Source organism: Pteronotus mesoamericanus, unplaced genomic scaffold, assembly GCF_021234165.1.
Source record: "Pteronotus mesoamericanus isolate MK-2021 breed Mesoamerican mustached bat unplaced genomic scaffold, CSHL_Meso_final scaffold_507, whole genome shotgun sequence".
NCBI lineage: Eukaryota > Metazoa > Chordata > Mammalia > Chiroptera > Mormoopidae > Pteronotus > Pteronotus mesoamericanus.
The window spans coordinates 12,837,319-12,862,000 of NW_026555319.1; the positions used below are offsets into that span (position 1 = coordinate 12,837,319).

A 24,682-nucleotide genomic window follows, 5' to 3' on the forward strand; every position below is an offset into this window, starting at 1 on the left:
ACAGATGCAAAACGTTCTGCAGCTCCAGGAACTTAGACAGAAGGGAGGGTGATGTGCTTTTTGGAAACTGCATCCGATGACTCAAAACCAGGCTTCATGACACCGATGGCAAAGATGTGGGTAGAGTTCTCAATTGCAACCATGGAGTTTTGGCTAATACAAGTAGTGTAGACAGATTTATAACCTCTTGCCCCAAGGACATCTCGTAGAAGGTTGAGAAGAAAAAGGTGCAAGGAGGCTGTACAGGAAAGAAAGCATAGTAAGAATGAAACTTAAGAAAATCATACCCATTTACTCTGAGTACAAATAGTTTCACTGAACTTTATTCAATGATGAATAGCTACTAAATCATAACTCTAAATTAAGCAGGAAAAAAAATAACCCCTGCTACGTAAGATGATCTACTGTCTAAGTATACTTTCCATGCCTAATGAAACGATGCAACATAAATGCCTCTCATTAAAATGACTTGAACAGCTTTCTATTTTTAAATTATTTGAATATTAATTTGTCAAAACATTCCAAAATTATTACTTTAAAATAAGTGTTTTTTAATGTGTTGCTCTCAACCAGAGCTCACTGACTTATTACCAACTAGGCCAGTATGAAGACAAACAAAACTTTGTGAAGAGAGGAGTCAAAGAAAACCTGAATCCATGGAGAGCTACGAAGTAATTCTAGACAGGAAGACTCACTATGGGTAAGGGGTCAAGTCTCTTCTGATCAGTCTGTAAATCCCAGGCAACCAGAGTCAGGATCCAGTAAAGTCACACACCATGCTTTTCCTCATAGACTCAAAATGCCACTTTTCTCCATGAACCAAATTACATTATGTGGACGAATGTAAGCAGAGGTACACACGATTTGGCACGCTGGGCCACCTAAGTGTTGATGCCTGTACCAGCCCCACACTGTTTTAAATTAAATGCTGTAGCAATATTTTACATTTGGAGGGATCCCCACTGTGTTCCTTTGTAAAAATGTGGACGGGCACCCTTGCCCGTTCTTCTCTCGCCGGTGAATGAGGACGAGTTTGTCAGGTTCTTTAAAATTCTCATTTGGACCCTGATTCAGGTTGCCTTGGCTTTACAGAGTGTTTAGTGGGACGATCATGAAAATATTAAAAATAGAAAATATGAGAGAATATATTTTTAGTGCTCTGGGGTATAAAGGGCTGTTCCAAGCAAAGCCAGACCTGCGAATCATAAAGGAGGATTAGTGCGTATGTGGCACAAATTAAACATTCTTGCGTGACAGAAGGTATTTATCAAAACAACCCTGGCTGGTGTGGCTCCGTGGATTGAGCGCCAGCCTGCGAAACAAAGGGTCACTGGTTTGATTCCCAGTCAGGGCGCATGCCTGGGTTGCGGGCCAGGTCCCCAGTAGGGGGCGCGTGAGAGGCAACCACACACTTATGTTTCTCTCCCTCTCTTTCTTCCTCCCTTTCCCTCTGTATAATAATAAAATAAATAAAATCTTTAAAAAAAGGTATCTATCAAAATAAAAGACAAGTTGTAGGAAAATTGCACTGGGTGTCTTGTATGGAGCATATTTTAGTTTGTAAATCTGTCTGCCTCGATGGTGCTCATTTCCTGAGGGTCTGGACTGGGTCACACTGTCTTAGGACAGAGTGGGGGCAGGAGGCTTGGACTCTGAGGGGCAAGAAGTATGCCCGTTTGCATCCACCAAGTCAGCATTTTTGCCAGTCAGAAGAAAATGTCATCTATCCGTCCTTGGAAGGGCGATGTTTGCTTTAAACGAGCCACAAAAAGCTGGATATTAATCTCATGGGTGGTAATTCAGGTATTCTCACAGAGTTAGAAATAAGGGGGCCCAATCCTGTAGACTACTTGTGGGCTGGCCTTTTTCTCTGTGTATTTTTTAAAAATTTCTGCTGTCCGTTGTCCATCTCACGCAGTTATTTGGGGCAGGCCGACGTCACTCACCCTTCACGAGCGGTCCCATGCCTTCGCTCTCACTTCACCTTTGCCAGCGGCCCCTTGGGTCCTGCAGTTCAGTCACGTTGCACGGGGTCTGTAGCTCCTGTCCTTGCCCCTGTGGACCCTTGCCTGTCACATTGTATGGGGGCTTGCCGCCTACTGTGCTGGCGCCCCTCTGGACACATGGGCTCCTTCAGGGCAGAGAGCGGTGGGGCCCGCTGGGCTCAGTGCCTGGCTCATGGGAAGGATGCAGTACGTATCCTGAAAGAGCGACTGAGTCAGTGATTTTTTTCCAAGTTTCAGATATTTATCAGTGCGTGTAACCCCAGCACAGGACACCGCCATGAATTTCTGCTTTTAGAATGGGACTGTTGCCTGGTTAGGAGGGATTGCGCGGATGCCTTCTGCAAGGTCTTCGTTCAGAGCAGCTTTATACTGACATGAAGCTTTTTATTTAGAACCATGGACCTTCTTTCTTCACTTTGCTGTAATCCACATTCACTGAGCAGAAACGCTATCGATCTTTGGGGTTCAGTTTGCTCCAGGGCTCTGTGTTATATGTGTACATAATATATATTTACTGTATATTTATTTACATGTATGTATCATGTCTTTATTATATAAAGTATATATTTTAACAGTGCATTGTGGGAAATGATACAGCAGTGCCGTCAGACATGCAGTGGAAACTCAAGTGAGAATCATAGTATTAGCGATCCCGACCTGGATCCTGGAAGATGTGTAGGAGGTTTTCAGGTTAAGAGAGGCATTAAAAGGAATGATGTCTACCAGATAATTGGGCAGTGAGACAAAAATGAAGTGTGGCTGCCACCAGAGACAGAGAGCGGCAGGATGTGGTTGATGGGTTGGGTTGGGGCCCCGTTGGAAATGCTCCCAGTAATGTGCTAAGGAGTTTGGACATTGGGCCAAAGAGAGGCCCTTGATGTCTTTTAAATGAGATAATCCCATTAAAAATGGCTCTTGGAAGTGGGGAGCGTGCACCAACCAGGCTCTTTAGACCCTCCCTGCCTGTGTTCCCTCTCTGTCCCCGGGTGCTAATTTCACCCAGAGAACAACACAGCAATAGAGTGAAGCTGCTTATGTATTGTTCCTGATTCAAAAGTATTTTGATAATAAGTGAATGGATTCTAAAATGGTTGTTGCAGCCAATTTGAAGGGACTGCATAGATCATGAGGTTTTAGTGGCTTGGATTAACTAAGCTGATGACCCCAATACGTACGTTCATCCTTCAAATTGCATCCACTTGGGTATGTCTTTTGGATACGATGAGGGGTCTTTTAGGCCAGTGAAATTCAAGTCTGTGACAAATATCAGGTAATATATTGCCAAGAAAAAGACATTAAAAACATGATGTGGATTGTCAAAGTATTGTAGAAGGAAAACACAAAGGAATTCACATTTAGCTTAATTGGATTGGGATCTTCTACGTAAATTGTCTAATGCTGAATTGCCTAATGATATGTAAATTATATGCAAGACTTTCCTGCCAAAGACCTGGTGAATGGAGGAAACTTGAGAAGAAGGGACATTAAATTGTACTAGAGACTTTGACAGACCTCTTCAGGGTCTTCTGGCAGTTTGGTTGTTTTGAGCCTAGTTTCTGTTGTGACTTTGGATAAGGTAGCTCTTTTTTGGGTGTTTAATGGTTAGTGGAAAATATTTAGTAACTATACATGAAAGAAAGCAGTTTCCTTTTGTGGGAGTTGAATCTTGGTATGACTGCTTAGTCATCTTATCTTTTAAGACATTCTGCCTTTTGGGTTTCTAGGTTGTCAGCGATGATAATGACTCTTTCTTGTATAGTGTTTCTGACAAAGCCCTCTTCTTACTGGCTTGCTTCATCTTCAGAACTGTCTTACGCCCTACTACCATTTTTAGGTGATAAGTTTTATATTATTTGAAATGTTTGTTTAATTGCATTTTATTTTGGACATCAGAATAAAACAATTAAACCTCACATAGAATACAGAGGCTTTTGATAATGGGAAATACCTAGCTATGCCATAGATATGGTCGTTTCTCTGCTAGTAAGCTACGGAAGTACAACATAGCCTGTCCGTTCTTTGGCCAGTGGAGAGCAGAGATAACTAGGAGCTAGTCTTTCAGCCACAATAGTAGTTGAAGAATTTTAAAAGCTATAATACAATATTTATTATACTTAACTTTGTGCTTATATAGCAGCACCCCAATAGGTCATGACAGGTAGGGCTTACATATCTTCAGCCAGTTGATATTAAATGAAAAAAAAATAGGCCTCCAATCAATATATATGGTATTATCATTACATATAGCATATATATCTTATTTTGATGAGGAAGTATGTGAAGTAGTGATCCAGGAACAGAGGCCAGGATTTGATTTTTAAAAAAACTTTCCATAATGAAAATTTAACACACATACTGAGGGAGAGAATAATATAATGAAATTGATGTAGCCATCACTCAACTTTATCAATTACCAACACATTACCAATTTTGATGCATCCATACCTCCTAGTTCCCTTTATGTTATTTTGAAACATAATGTGTTGTTTCATCTGTAGATATTTCTGCATATTTTCCTAAAAGATAACTCTTAACATACCCAAACATAATACATTGCTAAGGCTAAAAAGATAACGCTTCCTTAATATTAAATATTCAATCTGTATTCACATTTCTTCAGTTTTTACCAGATTTTTTTTACTTGAATTGAGTTTTAAATAAGGTCCATACACTATGCTTGATGGTTATTTCTTTTAAGTCTTTTTTGAACTATAGGTTCCCCATCCATCATTTTTTCTCTTGAAATTGTTTGTTAAGGAAACTAGGTCATCTGTTGTATAGCGTTTCCCACAGCTAGGATTTTGCTGATTGCATCCTTGTGGTATAATTTTTTTAAAAGGAGGCTTTAATTAGGTATAATTAATATAACATAAACTGCACATATTTCAAGTATACAGTTGGGTAAGTTTTGTCTACACCTGTGAAGCTATTACCAAAATTAAGGTATTGAACATATGCATCATATCCTCTTTCAGTAGTCTTCAGTTCTCTGACACCAGCTGGGTGTTCTGCAATTCAAATAATTTCTGAGCCCTGGCTGGTGTGGCTCGGTGGATTGAGTACCAGCCTGTGAATGGAAGGGTCGCCAGTTCGATTCCCAGTCGGGGCATATGCCAGGGCTCCAGTTGGGGGCGTGTGAGAGGCAACTGATCATGTTTCCCTCCCTCTCTTTCTCTTTCCCTTCCCCTCTCTCTCTGAAAATAAAGAAATAAAATCTTTAAAAAAAAATTCTGATGTTAACTCAGAGTGGGCACAGGACCTCCCCCCACCCCCCAGCCAGATTAAAGGCTCAGTCTCACAAGACTGGCCCACTTCATATACCAGCAGCAAACGGGGGCCTCTGTTTACCTGCTTTACTGCCTGGCTGACTACCAACTTGAGGTTCCCATGGCCTTCCCCTTGAATCTGATGTGTCACTAGAACAACTCATACAACTCAAGAAAGTCTTATACTTGTGACTTGTGTTATGGTAAAGGGTACAGCTCAGGAACTGGAAAATGGTCGTCACCTAAGGCCAGCTCGGTGGGGAGAGAGCCCAGAGCTTCCATGTTCTGTCCGGGACCCCTTCCCAGCAGTCCCGTGTGCTCACCAACACAGAAGCTCTCCAAACCTCATCATTCTGGAGTTTTATGGAAGTTTCATTTTGTAGCCATGACTGGTTACATTATTGACTATTGGTAATTGAACTCAATCTCTAGCCTCCCAGAAGTTGAATAGTTCAGCTGAAAGTCCCAATCCTCTCGTCACATGGTTGGTTGATTCCTCTGGCCAGCAGCCCAATCACGAAGCTGTCAAAGGGCCCAAGAGTCACCTCATTAGCATGAACTCAGGGACGGCTGGGAAGCGCTCCTTGTGAATAAGACACTCTTATTCCAAGGACGTTAGGAGCTCTGTGCCATGAACTGGGACAAAGACCCAATACGGATCTTTTAAGTTTCGCCGCCTACCTCGTTCCCCAAAGCTTGCTCCCGTTGCTCCTGCCCCTTTGTCATCAAGGACTGTGTTCTTGTTCCCTTTCAAATCTGGCTGCTTTGACTCATTTTAATTATTTGGAAATTCATTTGACAAGTTGGATGAAATGGATAAATTCCATAAAAGACACAAGTTATCAACGCTAATACAAGAGGCAATAGAAAGTATTAATAACCCTATATCTATGGAAGAAAGGGAATTTTTAATTTAAAACCTTCCCACAAAGAAAACTCTAGGCCCAAATGGCTTCACTGATGAGATCTGTTCAACATTTAAGGAAGAATTAATAGAATCTTACACCAACTCTTTCAGAAAATAAAGGAAAAAGGAATAATTCCCATCTCATTTTATGAATCTCATTATCCTGATACACAAACCAGAGAAAATTATTACGAGAAAAGGACAAGTTTTTTATACCGAAAGCTATAAAATACTGATAAGAGAACTTAAAGGAGACCTAGATAACTGGAGAAATATGTCATATTTGTGGATTGTATATGTGAGATTATTAAGAATTTATTAAGAGGTTCCCCCAAAATTAATTTATAGATTCAACACAATCCCAGTCAAAGCCCCAGCAAGCTTTTTCTGGGAAGAAATTTTCGTGGTGATTTAAAAAACTTACATGGAAATGCAAAGAACCTAGAATAGGAAAAAAGAACAAACCAGAAAAAAACAACAAAAGCAGTGAAACAAAGTTGCAAGACTTGGGTCACCTGATGTCAAGATTTACTATAAATCTGTAACACTCAAGAAAATACGGTATTTATGTAGGGATAGACATATAGATCAGCGCCACAGGGTAGCCAAGGACAGACCGACACGTGTAGTGGAATCTGCAAAGATGCCCGGAGAATTCAGTGAAGAAGGGGTGGTTTTTTTCCAGCAGTGATACCAGAACAATATGGTATTAGGTTATAAGGAAAAAAAGAGCTGCGATCGCACCTTGTATTATACAAAACAAAAGTTGGATCTTAGACCTGAACACAAAAGCTAAAACTTTAAAATTTCTAAAGGAAAATATAGATTGAAATCTTCATGACCTTGGGATATGAAAGGTTTCTTAGCACAGAGTGTCCACCAGAAGAAGAAATCAATAAACTAGAACTCATCAACCAAGACTTCTGCTCTTCAGAGGACTTAATGAAGAAAAGAGAGACACAGGCGTGTGAACTGGGAGAAAATGATATCACATAAGCTGACACAGGCCTTGTTTCCAGGCTCTGTAAGGAAGTTTTACAACTGAGTAACAAGATAAACAACTCAGTTAAAAGATGGGCAAAAGATTTCACAACACACTTCACAAAAGAACGTATATGCATCCTGATAATCATGTTCAAACATGCTCAACGTCATTATTCATTAGGGAAATGCACATTCAAATACAAGTCCATGTAAGAGGCCACTGCGCACCCAACAGAGTGGCTGAAACCAAAAAGACTGACAACTAAAGCCTTGGCAAGGGACGTGGAACAACTGGAACTTTGTCCATTGTGGGAATATAACAGTGTACAAGCATTTTTGGAATATGATTTAGCACTTTTTCATATGTTCAATATAATTTACCATATGGCCAACAATTTCACGTCTACATATTTACCCATGAAAAATGAAAACACGTGCCCATTAAAAAAAGACTTACAAACGAACATTTAAAGCAGCTTTATTCATAATAGCCCCAAACTAAAAACAACCCATATGTCTGTCAACAGATGAGTGGATAAACAAATGGTGGAACACAATGATATACTATTTGGCAATACAAAAAACCCTAACTACATATGCATTCAGCAATAGGGATGAAGCTTGCTTATACTGAGTGAAAGAAGCCAGACACAAAGGACAATGTGTTGTTTGATTTTATTTATATAAAATCATCAAACTGGAGCAGGTAACCTATATTAACAGAAAGAAGATTGGTAGTTGCCTGGATCCTGGACTATGAGAAGATGGATTGCAAAGAAGCCCCTTTTGGGGTGATGGAAATATTTGATATCTTGATTAGCATAGGAGTTATATGTGGAAACTCATTTAATGATACACTTAAGTATACATTTAATTATATATAAATTTTACCTGAATTAGTTTGTTACGAAAAAATAGAAGCAGTGCCAAACTGCTGCCCGTCAGTGGAGGACAGAGAGTTAGTGTCCACAGTGTCTGGATGATCACTTTTAAGGTTCACTCACTGAGCAGTCAGTCCCCCTCCCCCGTTTCTCTCCATTTTGCCACCCTCACATGTCAGAGTTCCACGTATGTATGTACGTACATGTGCGTCAGCTCACGTGCTGCCTGTTCCTTGTCATTGACAACTTGCTTATCCTGTCTTAATCCTTTTAGCCTCATCATAAGCCCTATTATCCTCACGCCACTCACTTTCTTCAGAAATGTTTTGGCTTCATGAGCCTGTTTTGTATACATTTTATAAAGAGCTTCTCTGTTTTTGTGTTTCATGAAAAACCCTGTTGGAATATTGATGGGGGACCATATTGGTTTCATAGATAAATTTGGGTAGGCTTTGAATTTTTGCAACATTAAATCTTCATGTTCATAACTGTGGTGTATCTTTTTTACTTATTAAGATCTTCATTTGTGTCTCTCAATGAAATTGGTAATTTTTCCTGTAAAGTCCACGTATTTTGAATTCATTTCAAGGCATTTGATGTTTTTAATTTTGTTGTAAGTGAAATCTTTCTTCTAAGTATGTTTTCTTGTAGTTTTTTTTTTTTAATTGATGTGCAGGAATGTGATTTTTAAAAATACTAATCATATATCCAGGGAACTTCAGCCTTTGTTTTAAAAAGAAGCTCATTAATTGATGAGCGGAATTTGTCACGTGTGTGCGTGCAGGCTCGTGCACGTTTTGGAAAGCGATGGTGTTAAGGATGCACAGTCCCCAAACCCTTAAGTCAGTTTTTGTAGGTGAGTCGACGCATGAGGTTGGCCCTGAGTCGCGGGCGAGCGTAACGGCTGGCGTTGCGACGTGCCCGGCTCTCTTTGTTGAACCAGCCATTCGAGCAGGTGTGGGTGTCTGTAAGAGGGGCTCTTGCCAAGCCAGGGACATCTCATCAGTCCTGGAGACAGGACAGACGTGATGTGTTTCCCATTCTAGTGGTGGTTACGCATGGTACAGGCTGTAATTGTTAAAAACGTGTCACTCTTCTCTTTTAGTATCCGGAGCGTGATGCAGAAGTATCTCGCAGAAAGAAATGAAATAACCTTTGACAAGATTTTCAACCAGAGAATCGGTAAGTGCTGCTTATTCATTGCGCATGCTGCATCTTCAGTAGTGCTATCGGGGGGCCCTGTAGCAATGTGTATACATGCAGTCCCCGATGCTTTATATATATGCTTTCTACTTCAAGCTGGGAATGGAGGAAATTTCCTGTAATTAACCAGGTACTTAATGATTACTTATATCCTTAGTAATGTATCTTGTGAACACATTAGCGGGAAACAGACGAGTTTGAGTCGAGGTGTTAAGGAAGTTTGGGAGGTTGCCAAAATGGGGGACTCGGTAACCAGAAATAAGCTCTCTGTTTGGACCCACCTCTGAGATCCTCAGCTTCTCCCAGGGCTCTGGTACTTCCTGTGCTCACAGGGAGTTGGCCTGTGTCTTCATAGACATCACCCCACTCTTGTGGTTGGCCGTCTCCTTCCAAAGTGCGGGGCTGGATTTCTGGACGTTGGCAGTTTTCGTGGGTGTAGGGGTTTTGTGGGCCGTTCATTCTTGTCAGTTCCACATCAGTTACGTTGAACCTGTGGCCCCACTCAGAGCATGTATCCAGCAGGTCACCAGGACTCCCCTGTCGCGTACACAGAGGTCAAGGACCCGCCTCACACCGGCGGTGCCCGGCTCTGGCTGCTGCTGGTCCTGCCGCGCAGACGTGTGGCTGGTAGGAGGGCACCGTGGCTGCCACCGTGAGTGCCTGGGGAACTAGGACTGCACAGGAGTTGCTTCCGTGGAAAGTTTCAGGGCCAGTGAGGAAATGAGCTGTGTTCTCACCTGCTGTCTGAAAGGCTGGCAGATTATTTAGCGCTGACGGACTGTCAGCCGGTTTAGGTAAGAGCTGCAGTCTACATGTTTCTTTTCCCCGCCCATTTCCCCAACTCAGTTCTTCCTGTCTAGAAATTTCCAAAATAATGTTTTTTTCTCAGCTAGGATGGATTCATCATTTGGCTTGTAAGCTGGCTATACCGTTAATCTGCCCATAATGACGTGATAAACAGATAGTTCTAGGGTCTTTACGTGAAATCCACAGAGCAGAACATAAGAGAACAGGACACTCCTTTCCATTCTTTGTGCCTTGCCAGCCTCCCACAGTTATTCGGATAAGTTTGCTGAGGAACTGGGTCTTAGTTTTTAAATTATCTTACTACTAGAGGAAACTGCTTTATTGACATTTCAAGAAATGAAGGTCTTACTACAGTTTCCTGGAACCCTAATTCTGCATTCAAGTCTGTTCCCACAATTCATAAACACAGACAGACCCCCTTGGAGATGGACTGTCCTTAGAGGTAACTCAGGGTTGCCCCTCCACATGCAGGTGAGGAGGTGGGGACTCCGGTCAGTGAAGTGACTTGTGCTGATTCGCAGTTCTCTACTCTGGTAATTCTTGAAGGCTATTGGGAAGGAAGCAATGAACATGAAATGTGTTGTGGAAGGTTGCCTGGCAAGAACCGGATAGATTCATTTTCAGAACGAGTTACGATGCTCTTTTTTGGTCCAGTAAAGCAGAAACCAGGGCAGAAGCTCTTTGGGTTTTTGTAAACCAGTTAGGACCTGCTCTGCAGATGTTAGCCAGTCTATCACGGTCACCTCGGCAGACCTGGCTTCTGTGATAACACGTGCAACACGAGGGTGGGAAGCTGAGTCCCGCAGTCTGGGTGCAGTGCAGCCTTTCTGTGCTCCGAGGACTGTGTGTGGGGAGCGCACGGTCCCTAACCACACAGACCTGTGTCATCCTCATCTTCAGGATTTGGCTGGGGAACGAATTGGTTCAAAGGCCATGGCTTTTGTCTCATTTTTTATTGTTTGGTTTATGGTCATTTACATGGAAATGCTCTCCTCCACCTCTGATTTTGTACCAAAATAAATAAATAAATGTAGATAGAACCAGCATGGTAACAAGAGAGGGAGGCACTGTATCTTTGAGAGGAAAGGGGGGAAGTAAATGAATTATTTCTTAAAGTAAAAATTTCACAGTAAAAGAACATAAAATTTTACATTCTTCAAGTTTATTTCTAGTTATAAAAATTTATTTTTAATAACATTTTTAATTAAAAACTATATTCAGATATATTTTACATAGTGTAAATTTTGCCCATTACATACAGTTCAGTAATTTTTTGTGTGTTCACGGAGTTTGCGACAACTACCACATTCTCGTTGCAGAACATGAGTACCCTCCAGTGAACCTGCCTCCCCATTAGCAGCCTCTCCCCGGTCTCCCCCTCCCCCAACCCCAGGATACCACTAAGCAATCTCTGTGGCCATGGATTTGCTTGCGTTGGACACACTGAGTAAATGGAACCCTGTAGTGTGTGGCCTTTTGCACTGAGCGCTCAACATAGTGTTTGGAAGGTTCACCCATGTCTGTGTAGCAGGGGTCATGACGTCATTCCCTTCCATGCTGGATGAGACTCCCATGTATGCACTCGGCATGTGTTGTTTGTCCATTCGCTCACCGCTGGGTATTGGGGTTGTTTCCTCTTTCTGGCGCTCGTGAGCAATGCTGCCCTGAGCAGAAGGTGTTTTACTTCGTGCGAGTGGGTCTCCCTGTGGTGAAGACACAGTGGTGGGTGGTGACAGGCCTGCCCCCTGCCGCCCTCCCTCCCCCTGGAACACGCCGGGGACTGTTTCTCCCTTACGTCTGCTGCTCCTCCTCGTGCTCCCTCCTGTAACCCCTCTCCTGGCTGCCACCCCCGGCACACATGCAGCCTCCCCAGACACGGCCTTGCCGCTGTTCTGATCCAAGCTTTCCCTGACGGCTCCGGGAACCTTTGCTCTGGGCGCCTAATGGTATTAGTGTGGCCTTGAACCCTAGCGTCAGCCACATCGATTCTCCCCCAAGACCCCGTTCACTCGACACTGATGGTCTGTGAATTTTTATCTCAACTCAGCTGTGAAAAAATTAAAACATTGTTTAAATAAATAATTCCTTCTTCCCTTCCTTGTGATTTGTGAGCGTGGAGCTGGTCAGGAGGAGCTCAGGTCACACTTGGAAGCTCACAGAGAAGAACAGCGACCGCGCGGGAGTGGGGGTGGGAAGAGAGGACGAGGTAAATGGCCTGATGCAGATCTCTAATTATGTTTTGACATAGCTGTATATTTAATGTGTCTAGCGCTTGGCTGGCTGGGCCCCCATTTGCTCTCCGGTATGCTCACGTTCTGGCTGGCCTTAGTGGCTGAGGACGCGGGGAAGGTGGGCCCCGGTAGGAGGGGATCACTCTCGCCCTCTCGGTCCGTATCCCTGTTTCAGCAGCCTGCCTTCCCCCGTTGCCTCTCCCCTCTGTTCCGCCTGCCCCTTCCCGTGACCATCTCCACGTGCTCCCACTTTGCACATTTCTGGGTTACGCCTTATGGCTTTCCTGTGGTTGTCTTGTTTCTTTCGCCCTCTATCCCCACCCCATGCACCCAGCCCATCAATTCCTTTTCTCACTTCCCATACCCCGCCAACATCCCCCCTGCTAATGGTTAGCACAGAATTTGGGGGACGCCTTCCAGCGTGAGCTCGAGCCAACTTGTGAAGATGCTTCGTGAAATGAAAAGAGTGGGCACCTTTCGTTTAGTTGGCCTCTGCGGCTGTGCCGAGATAACGCGTGATGGGCAGACTTGTTGGCTACACCCCAAACTGGTTGTTATTTCATTAGCTTTCTTATCTGTGAAAGTAGGGACAATGCTAGCAGCTACTTCATAAGGCTGTTGTGAGGATTCAGCAGGAAATGTTTGCAAAGCCCTTGACACAATGGCTTGTTCTTGGCAGATGCTCAATGAATGAAAGCTCTTAAATGAAATCGTTTATCATAAAAATTTTCATCATACACAAAAGTGGACTAGAATAGCAAAGCCCCAACATGTACATCACCCAGGTTCAATATTTTTCAACATTTTGCCCTACTTGCTTTGCTCATCCCCTCTTTTTGTGGCTACTGGAGTATTTTAAAGCAATTAGTAAATGCCTCGTAGCATCTCAGCTCTATATGCATCTCCAAAAAATGTGCGTGTTTCCTTATACAACCTCAGTGCCTTCCTTTATCCCAACCAATGAACATTTATGATGACTTTTAATAGATGCTAATACTGAGTTTATATTCAATTTTTTGAATTAAAATGCCTTTTAATACTTGGTTTGTTTGAATCAGGATTCAAATATTATCCTTGTGTTGTTATCATTAATAACGTCTCTTTTAATCAACAACAGGTAACCCCTTCCCCCCCCACAGATAATTAATTGATATTGAATAGACTGGGCCAGTGGTGCTGTAGGTTGTTCCCACATTCTGGATTTTTCTGTTTGCTTCTTCACGGCATCGTTTAACTCACACTTCCCCTTCCTGTGTTTCCTGTAAAGAGAGAGTGAGCTCTAACAGCTTGATTAGATTTAAATCTGACCTTTTTTGGCAAGAGCCCTTCACAGGTGGAACAGGAGGGACACTAGCGTAGGTGTCCCTGCGGTCACGCGGTCAGCCCACAGGTTCCTCGTTAAGCTGTCATCTACCATGTATTTCTTTTTCATTGATGATCTTTGTCTGAAACAGGGAGTTGCAAAATGGGGAGTTTTCTCATTATGCCCTTCTTTCCACATTTATTACTTGTATTCATCAACTGGAGCGATTCAGGTGCCTTTAAATTCAGTTCACTTGGGAAAGGCAGGTGTGGTCGGAAGAATTCCAAAACAACCCCAGTGTCCGTGGCCTCCTGGCAAAACCACCGCAGGTGATGTTGCAGATGTGACTCAGGGTGTGGTCTGGGTGGCTTCACCTCCTCACGCCAGGACAGGATTTCCTCAGGCCAGTGGCAGAGGAGAAAGCCAGGGAGACTGAAGGCACAAGAGAGATTTCCGTGCAGTGTCGCTGGCTTTGCGGATGGAGGGGAGCCCACGAGAAGCCACGTGGGGGTGACCTCAGGGCTGAGAGTGATGCCCTGCTAGGAAACGGGGACATCAGTCTTACAATCCTCGGAACTAAAGCTGCTAACAACTGGAATGAGTTCGGGAGCAGATTCTTCCCTGAAGCTCTGGGTAAGAACTCAGTTTGCCAGCCCCTTGGCCTCGGCCCCGGGATACCCCGAACAGAGAAGCGGACGGAGCCCACGTGGGCTTGTGGGGTAAAGAAGAGGTGTTGTTGTAAGTCACTGAGTTTGTGGTAATTCAATACGTGGCAGTAAAAAACTAGTACAGTAGAATAGATACTTAATTCTTTGCTTTTAATTGCCAATTTTCAGAATGAAGAGCTACTTTTATCCTCCTCCTTGTTCTTACATAGAAATTGTATGTCTTAATGTTTATTAATTAAGTTGATTCCTAATTTGCTGTCAGTAAAATTTACACATTGAGATAATGAAACAATGTTCTTGCTTTGGCTCATTGAAAGAATAGTTTTAGAGGGATACTGATTATTGAAGAGGCAATAAAGTCAATTTGTCAGTAATGATTAAGAACATTTTGTTACAATTTTCTTCTGTAATATATACTGAAATGATAATGTCATCGTATGCAAGTGAGGCACATGGCATTTGATAAGTTCCATCTGTCTGTCGACAGCCTGCTTAGCTTCTCTGTCTGCGTAGCCTCTCCTATTAGAGGAGGATGTTCCTATTATGAAGAGACTCCAAGATAGATACTTAATTCATGAGTTATGCAAATGTTAATCTCCTGTATGAAGAACATCATGGTTAATGTAATATTACATCACATGTTGCCACAGAAAACATTTCATTTTATAACACTGACTTCAGAGCTTAACCCAGAGTTTCAATATTAATCTTTCTGCATTGGTATGAAATAATGTTGGTGTCTGAGACATATTTTGGTCAAAACAGAACTTTTGCAATTTTTATTTTAAAAAATAAAACAGCTTTATTGAGGTATGGTATTACAGGCCATAAAAATCACTCATTGCACGTTATAATTTGATGAGTTTTAGTAAATTGTAAATTTGCAGCCATTACTGAACTTCAATTTTAAAACATTTCCGTGCCTTGAAGAGACCCCTTGTGCCCATTTGTAGTCACTCCCTGTTTCTCTCCGCACTCCCAGCAGCCATTAATCTGCTTTCTGTTTCTACCGTAATTTGCCTTTTCTGAACATTTCCTATAAATGGAATCTTACAGTATGTAGACTACAGTCTTTTGCATCTGCTTCTTAACTTACCATAAGGTTTTGGAGGTTCATGTTGTGGGTGTAACCAGTGCTTCATTCTCTTGCTACTGAGTAATATTCCATTATGTGGATAGATCACATTTTTTTAAAAAATCCATTCACCAGTTGATGGACACTTGGATGGATTATTCTCACTTTGTGCCTATTATGAATGATGTTGCTGTGAACCTTCGTGTACAAGTATGTACATGTATGTTTTCATTTCTCTTGAACTACATGGCACTTGATAAATTCCATCTGTCTATTAACAGTCTATTTAGCTTCTCTCTCTGTGTACCTTCTCCTATTAGAGGATGTTCCTGATTATGAAGAGACTCCAAAATAGATACGTAATTCATGAGTTACGCAAATGTTAACTAGGAATGGGACTTGCTGGGTTGTATGGTAAATTCATGTTTAACTTCTTAAAAAATTACTGATTTTTTCCCAAAGTGGCTGTGCTATTTTACATTCTCACCATCAGTATACGAGCGTCCCAGATTTGCCATAGTCACATCAGCCCTCGCCGTTGCCTGTCTTTTTGCTGTATTCTAGTGGGGAAGGGGTGCTGCTTCGCAGTGGTCTGGCTTTGTATTTCCCTGACAGTTAATGATGTCGAATGTGCTTGAGCCAGTTAGCCATTCACATATCTTCTTCGATGAAATGTCTATTTAAATCTTTTGCCCACTTAAAAAATTGATTGTCTTTATTTATTTATCATATATATAATTTCCAAGTGTTTGTATCCCAGTTTGTTGTTTCTTTCTTTCTTTTCATTTTCTTCATGGTGACTTGTGAAGTGCAGAAAGTTTTAATTTTGATGAAGTCAAGTTTAGATGTATATATTTTATGAGTCATACTTTGGTGTCAGATATAAGAACTTTTTGCCTAACTAAAATCCACTGAGACTTTCTTCTAGAAGTTATATCCTTTTTAGCCTTACATTTAGGTCTTTGGTTGATTTTTGAGATAATTTTTGTGTATGGTGTGAAGTAGCCATCTAAATTGATCCTTTTTTGCATGTGGATATCCAGTTTTTTGAACACCATTTGTTGAAAAAAATGTTTCCATTCACAATGGGATTGTCTTTGCACTTCTGTTGAGAATTAATTGACCATAAATGTGAGGACTGACATCTGGACTCTCAGTTTTGTTCCATTAATCTACAATGTCTTGATTACTGTAGCTTTATAGTAAGTTTTGAAATTGGAAATAAAAATCCTCCCACTTTGTTCTTTTTAAAATCCGAATTGCTTTTTGGCTGTTGTGGGTCCTTTGCATTTCTTTGTGAATTTTAGCATCAATTTTTCAATTCCTGTAAAACAACAAACAAAACAAAACAAAACTGGGAGATTTTGATAGGGAATTGTGTTGATTCTACAGGTCAGTTTGGAGAGAGTTACCATTTTAACAATATTAAGTCTTTTAATCCACAAAAATGAAGTGTCTCTACATTTATTTAAGTCAGAGAGAGAGAGAGAAAGAGAGAGAATATTCCTTAGAATCCTCTCTCTGAATGAAAACCATGTTACTTCTTTCTTTCCAGTCTGTACCTTTTCTTTTTAATTTTTACTTTCACTTAGATTTCTTAAATATTTTTTAACGTTGGTCTCAAACATATTTGCATGATTTCAGAGGACAGTTACATAGAAAAAAGTGTAAATTATTTTTGGCATTTGGGGCTAAGGCATAAGAAATACACTTGCCAAGGGCTTTGACAACAAGAAAATGTGTTTCATTATAAAGTAATACATTGGAAAAACAGAATTGGCATCAAAAGTCCTTTTAAAAAACATTTCTGAGCAGTCCCTATAGAAATAAAGAAATAAAGATGGATGCAAATGTTAGAGGTGCCTATTGGTAATTATACAAGACCAAAGAAATACTAAAAAACACAGAAAACACGGATAAAACATGTTAAGTTTACTTTTTTTTTAATTTCCAATCCATTTTATAATTTGTCAAATTACTGCTTGAACTGTTTTGTTAAAACTTGCAAATATTTATAACTGCAACTTCCAACTCAAAGGCTGGGATTAAATTATAGTAAGTTGAACACTTTGCATGTGGTTCTAGAGAGAACAACCTTAACCTGGAGCCTTCCAGTCAGTTTCCCTTTTGTTTCCACCTTTGGTGGGCGGTGTCCCCTGCAGGGCCTCGTCCCCCGCCCCCTGCCCCGTGCCCCCTTGAAAGCACCAGAGCCAGGTTCCCATCCCGTCTTTCTCTGTAGAACTGTCTGCAGCTGAGAGCAGCCGACCAGCTGGAGGACACGAAAAACCTTGGGGCCCCATTCAGTTCTGCATCGGTTATCGAGGCCCTTGTGGAGACTTAGTGAGCGAACGAGTTAAAGATCCATCTAAACTTTTCAGATAACAGAGACGAACACTTGACTAAGCACCGCTAATTGGATTTTCAGCCTAGAGAAGTTAGGGACAGAGATTCTGCACAGCTTCAGCTTGGGCGTCCTAATAAAAATGCTGCCCAGACAGGAAAGACACTAGAGAAGAGGGAAGAGCTGTTAGGACTTACAGACCTCCTGGCAGGCAGTCTTCTCAGTTGATTTTCTTTTACATTTTTTAAAAAAGATTGTATTTATTTATTAAAGAGAGGGGAAGGGAGGGAGAAAGAGAGGGAGAGAGACATCAAGATACTGAGATCAGTTGACTGTCGCGCACCCCCAACTGGGCACCTGGCCTGCAACCCAGGCATGTGCCCTTGATTGGGAATCAGACTGGCGACCTTTGGGTTTGCAGGCCTGTGCTCAGCCCACTGAGCCACACCAGCCAGGGCTCAGCTGACTTTCTTGTCTGTGTTGGCTCCAAGAAGCCTGGGTATCGGTCCCTGATGTTGGAGTTTGCCCGATCTGAGAGACGCCACCGGCCCCGTGGTGCCACCTCTGCTGCTCTGAAAACCTGGGGCATCTGAGAGATGTGAGGCAGCTTTCAATGGAGGATAAAAGAGCTAAGCCATATAGTTATCTTTTTTTAAACCTGTTTATTAAAGCTGGTTTTCCTTTTTAAAACCTTCTAGTAAGTTCTAAGATCAGCCAAGAAAAATTCAGAAAAGCTTCATTTTACCAGGAGAACAATCTTTCACCTCAGCTAATGACAGGGGCTACAGGATGCAGGTGTGGGCCCACCAGCGCCCTAATCTGCAGGCTGGCAGCTCTAGAGCTTTTAAATTGTTGCTATTTAATTTCCCTGCGCATTTCTGAGTCCCTGCTCGATCGGAATACTTACTATTAGTTTAAGACGGTGATGGCCTCCTGTGTACTAAACACTGAGTGTTTTCTGCGCCAGGTAAATCACGTGGCCGTGTTCACGCTGCTCCCAAGAGGCAGAGCCCGGATAGGATGTGGGCTCTTCATAGCTGCTTTTTTCTTCCCATCACTAGGAGAAGTTAGTGTGGAAATTAAATTAGCATGCATATGGAGTTCCTTTAAAAACACGCGCACACATTAACTATACAGTTTCCATTAAATACAAGAGGGGGCCCAAACAAAGCCAGAATTATCTTCTGGAGGGCAGGCCCCTTGCAGGATACGCTTCCCCTGCGAGGTGAGTGTTCCAGGAACCCCTCTGTACCAGTGCACCAGCTGGTGTTGTTGGGAGAGGCTGTGTTTGGCTTCAGTGAATTTTTTTTGAAGACTCTTTCAACACATTTGCCCATTTCCTCATGGGTGATTTACAAGCGCACTTGCCCACCCCGTGCTGATTATTCAGCAGTTTTGACCAAAATTGGCCTGACCCCTGTGCCCTACCCTCCCTATTCACCCATCTCACCCCAAGCAACTTTTTCGCCTGCCACCCCCCACCCTGATGAAAAAAGTCCTCAAAGGGAAATGTTTGTCGGATGTGGAAGAGGTTGGGGGGAAAATGGCAGGAGCACTAAAGGCATTGAAATCAGCGAGTTCAAAAACTTTTGAGGAATGGAAAAAATGTCCCCATAGGTGCATTGTATCAAATGGAGGGTACTTTGAAGGTGACTGAAGTTTAAACATGTAAAAGTAAATACACAGTTTTTTATAAATAAATTCTGCCCGCCCCCCCCAGGTGTATGATGATACTAAAATCTAGAATCGAGTGTGATACACAAAGGTCTCTCTGGAGCAGGCCCCCTTCTGTGCTTTGCTGAGTGAGACGTTCACAACCCAATTGGTTTCAAGTGCCTCACTGGAACTGACTGCGTCATTAAACCGACGCGCTCGCGGGGACGCTAAGGCGCATCAGGCCGCAGTCGTCTGGTGTGCCATCACTGAGCAGGTGAAAGGTATGTCCACTCTGCCCAGTGGCTCCTCGGATTCGCGCAAGGGGCCGCTGGCGATGCTTCTGAGGCTTGAGTTTAAATCCCCAGGCAAGTGTGGGAAGCTTAGCCGAGGGGTCAGCCCAGCTGATCAGCCCACACCAGCAGTGAGCTCCGCTTTGTAGCCCTGCTCCTCTGCCAGGGTGCGCATATTTAAGGGAAATGCTGATATGCTCTAGCAGTATTAGCAAGTGTGGGGTCCTGAGATGCACTGCCAGAGAAGGAAGGCCGGGGCCCGGGTGGGAAGCTCCATCTCCACCAGGAAGAGGCCGTCAGCCTTTGAACTGACAGGAGTGACCGGGCTGGTGCTGGCTTGCCGAGCCCCACGTGGGTTAAGAAATTCCAGGTGGCCAAGCATTGTTGTCGTATCTCCTGGTCTCAGCTCTTTCGGAAATATCTTTTCTGGGAGTTGTAGACCTTATCCTTGATTTATTTAAACATCCCTACCTCTAGTCAAAGTCAGAACTGGGCAGCAGCGTGGAACTAGGCTATGAGATGGTTGGTGGGCTGTTTGAAACCTGTTGCTGAAAATGCAGCCGTCCATTGAGTTGGTTTCACTGCGCGCCACGCACGCACTGGGGAGTGGGTGCCTCAGCAGACAGTACTGAGACCTGTGCCCTCATGGAGCTGACGTCCTGCATACAGGGGAGACACACCAACACACACGGACAGGCAGGCCTAGGAGATCTCGCGGGTTCAGTGCCACGCCGCCGCAGCCAAGCAAACGTGGCCATAAAGGGAGTCACAGGAATTTTGGGGGTTTCCAGTGCATAGAAAAGTTACATTTACACTACATGAAGTCTGTTAAGTGTGCAATCACATTCTGTTTAAAAAACGATGTACATACCTTCATTAAAAAATATGCTAAGGAAATGGTAACCGTTGCTTGAGCCTTCAGCGAGTCCCAGTCTTTTTGCTGGTGGAGGTTCTCGGCCTTGATGTTGATGAAAACGCGGTACATGGGAAGGACACTGGAGCGAAGCGCAGTGGGATGGGTGTGCCCGGACCGCACATGTGGCGGGACAGGGCGTGGAGAACTGGAGTGCGGGAAGAGAGGGAGGCAGGAGGGCCGGAGTGGGCGGCACTTTCAGGCAGTGTGCTTTGGGAAGGCTCCCCTCACAAAGGGACCACAGAACAAAGACCTGGGGGAGTGAGGCAGCTGGGCCCCTGTGCGTTTATCTCTGGAGGGAGGTGGGCCCAGGCGGAGGGTTCAGCAGGGCAGAGACCCTTAGATTGGAGCGCTTCGTGGAGGAACAGCGAGGAGGCCAGGGGGCTGCGTGCAAATGACAGGCATGGGGGTCTCGAGGCCTTTGAGGCCGTTGTGAGGATTTTGGCTTTTACTCAGGGTGAGGTGGGATGCAGGAAAGCTTGGGTGTGGGGGTGGCACGCTCCAAGGGTGGCGTTCACAGAGCACGCTAGCACCCTGGAAGCATGGGTGGGCGGTGGGGGCGGGCAAGAAGCAGCAGCTTCCGCCACAGGCCGCTGAGCAAGGATACCGGGCTTGGGGCCGTGGGAGGGTAGCCGTGGAGGTGGTAAGAGGTCACTGAATTCCAGACTTGACAGGGTTTATAATGAATTGTACTGTGGCACAAAAGGGGATGGGAGGGATGGGGACTTGCAGGGGACACCATGTGCTCAGGTTCATGGGGACCGGAAGGTGCAGGAAGGGCTCAGATAAGAGGCTATAGGGGAGTGATTTTGTTCATTCATCTTGGAATTTGGTGACGTGATTTGCAGAGCAGGCCATTTGCTGAAGAGAATTGTCCTGTCTCGTTTACATTCTGCCTGATGCTTTTGGGTCCGCCGTAGCTCAGAGCTCTGCCCCAGCTCCGCTGGCTTTGTGCTTGCTGATGCACAGAGAAGATTCTTCGGGGGTGGGTTGGACGAGAAATCCCAGCAAAGGAGGGGCAGGGAGAGCTGTTCTGGCCCCTCAAAGAGGCTATTTAAAACAGCGGAGTACAAAGAGAGAAACTAGGACAGCTTCTTAAAGAAGCCAATATTCTTACCTTGCAAGATAACGCTTACTCGCTAAAGAAATCTTTTTCTTTTCATCGAAATTTTCACTGTGACTTTTAAAAAATCACTGTTGGTCCTCCAAGTTTGCTCTTTAGGAATCCATTTGCTTATCACATAATTTATGACAATTTAACAAGATTGAAATTAGTTTTGTTCTGTGGCTTCTGCTCTTTAACCAACAAGTGGGTTCAGAATCAGTGATGGAGAAGAGCCTGACCCAGAGGAGCTTGCTGGGGACATTGGCGGGGGCCCTCTTCCCCACTGTTGTTTTTTTTCGTGTATGGTTTTGAGAAAGTGCCTGACTTCCTCCTGCTGAGACACCGCACATGGAAGAATCCATTGTTACTTTCCTGTTTGTTTGTTTGTTTGTTTATTGATTAATATGCCATGTGCTGTGTTATTTTTGAAAAACAATTTATAAAGGTATAAATGCCTACAATAAGAGGCACCCATTTTAGTACAGAGGTTGAGCTTTGACAAAAGTGTGCACCGTGTCTTACTGCACAGCCCATACATAGACCATTATCATCACCTTAAAAGGTACTTCTTGGCCCTTTATATTCAGCTCACCAAGCCGCAGGCCACCACTGGTCTGCGGTAAGTCACAGTAGATCACCCTTGGCTTTTCTAGAACTTCGTATACATCGAATCAAACAATATGTACTCATTTGTGTCTGGCTTATTGGCCTCAGCACAGTCCTTCCTTGGGGTTCATTGTGTAGCGATTCTGTTTCTTTTATTGCTGAATAGCATCCCATAGTATTGACTTAACACAATTCACTTGTTCACAGACCTTGGGGTTGTTCAAATTTGAGGCAATTATAAATAGAGCTGCTTTGGACATTCATACACAAGTCCTGTGAACACACCGTCATTTCTCTTGGGTACGTGCCTGACGGAATTGCGGGGTCGCCTGTGACAGGTGCACGCACATGACAACTGTTACGTCCTCTGGACGAGTTGACCCCTTTACCATTGTGAGAAGTCCTTTATCCTGGTAACATATTTTTCTGACGTCAACTTTGATTAATATTGATATAATCACTATAGCTTTTTTGATATTAGTGTTTGCAGGGTACGTCTGTTTTCTAACTCTTAATTGGGCTATTTAGACCATTTAGAATTGAATAGTGACCAGTATAGTTGGATTTAAGTCTCACATCGTCCTATCCGTTTCCTTGTGGCTTTTTCTTTTCCTTGGATTGTATGTATTCTAGTAGGTTATATTGTTATCACTACTGGTTTATTTACTCTACCTCTTCATTTCATGTATTTTTTGGGGTTCCTGGGCACCTCGGCTTCCCTGAGCTCCTGCTACGTGCACTGCAGCGAGACCACCACGGCCCGCCTGGGTCCCCCTGGCAGCGGTCACCTGTAGGCCAAGGGCTGGCCCATTCCGGGGCCCTCCTACTTTGCTTCTCTTCCCCCAGGGACCCTAGCCCTCTCCATGCCTGAAAACAGTGTTTTCACATAATTTGTAGAGTCTTCTGGTTGTCACGGTGAGAGGTTAAGTCTAGCCGTTGTTATGATATCATACCCTGCAGTATAATTGTATTTCTGAAATAAAATATCAGGCTCTTGGCAGGAAAACGGATTACATATATAAAACTGGGACTACCTGTGAAACCCCAGGCATGCAGCACCCTGCTGTAACTTCCTAAAGGGGTACGGAGATGGTGATCAGTTTCCAGCGCGCCTGCCGCGGCCCAGGGAACCCTAAGAAGGGGAAGCTCTGAGCCCGCCTGAATTACGGTGACAGTAGCTACCAGGGCCTTCCGTGGTCAGTGCTCTATGTATGTACCTCGTTGAGTCTTCAAAATAACCCACACAGAGGTCGTTGGTAGCCCCATCTTTCGGGTTAGAGGACCCCCATTCGGCGGAGGAGTGACTTGGCTGGCGTCTTGCCAACAGTGGTGACCTGCGCTGGAGCCGACCGTGTAGAGCGGGGACCCACAGTGCTCCAGGGCTCAGGCTCTCAGTTGCCGCGCCGACTCGCCTTGCGAATTAGGAGGCTTTTCCTGCCCGCGCAGATGAATGTCTTCCGGGGCAGCGGCAGCGTTCAGGTTAACTGGTGTAGGAACTTTCAGGCATAGAGTGGTTAGTTTCTCCCTGACACAGCTACTGTTGCCGGGACAAAGGCTGATTCATTTCCCACAAGAAGTGGTTCGGTGGAAACCCTCACCTTCTGTCTCTCTCTCCCTCCTACTTTCCACCTTTCTTCTTTCACTCTTCCATTTATTTCCTTTATTGCTTTTCCCCTTTCTTTGCCTGTCAAAATAACAGAAGAGCAATAGCAAAAAGAGTAAAATCAAAATTGAGTGCATATATGCACTCCTATGTTCACTGCAGCATTACCTTTAACAGCCAAGATATGGAAGCAAACTAAGTGTTCATCAGTGGATGAATGGATAAAGAAGATTTGGTGTATAGACTCAGTGGAATACTATGCAGCCATAAAAAGGAATGTCGTGCCACCTGTGATAACACGAAGGCCCTAGGGGATATGGTGTTAAGTGAAATACGTCAAATAGAAAAAGACAAATACCAAGTGATTTCACTTACATGCAAAATCTAAAAAAGAAACCAGAACAAATAAACAGAACAAAACAGAAACCAACTTAGATACAGAGAACAAATTGATGGTTGCCAGAGGGGAGAAGCATAGGCGGTCGGGCATAAACAGGGAAGGGGAACTAAAACAGTATGTTATGTCAGCTATAATTGAAAACAACTTCTTTAAAATTAAAAAAGACCCCCAAAAATCTTAATCACAGTTGAATTCATGAAACTCTGGAATGTTAGGCTTCAGCGATATATGGGATTTTATCTGTCCCAGCCTCTCAGTTTTATCCGTCGACACTCTAAGGAGCGTTAGCACCAGGCGAGTCCACTCAAACCGCGCAGCTTGTGGGTGGACGGCAGGAGCCAGAGGTCGGGGTCACTGACCATGGCGGGGGTGTGGGGAGCATCTGCCTTCCAGGCGCTGTGACTGTCACTGGCTAATGAAAAGCACGTGACAAAGAA

At 43.7% G+C, this 24,682-nt stretch overlaps 1 protein-coding gene across 2 annotated transcripts in view; it reads left to right on the forward strand.

The window, feature by feature from the left end:
- GRK3 (G protein-coupled receptor kinase 3) overlaps positions 1-24,682 on the forward strand; it is a 111,677-nt gene that overhangs the window by 13,886 nt on the left and 73,109 nt on the right. For both annotated transcript variants that reach the window (XM_054594049.1, XM_054594050.1), the window contains one exon: positions 9,150-9,226. In XM_054594049.1, coding sequence (XP_054450024.1) covers positions 9,150-9,226 — 77 coding nt within the window. Of the gene's footprint in view, positions 1-9,149; positions 9,227-24,682 lie in introns of those variants that run through there.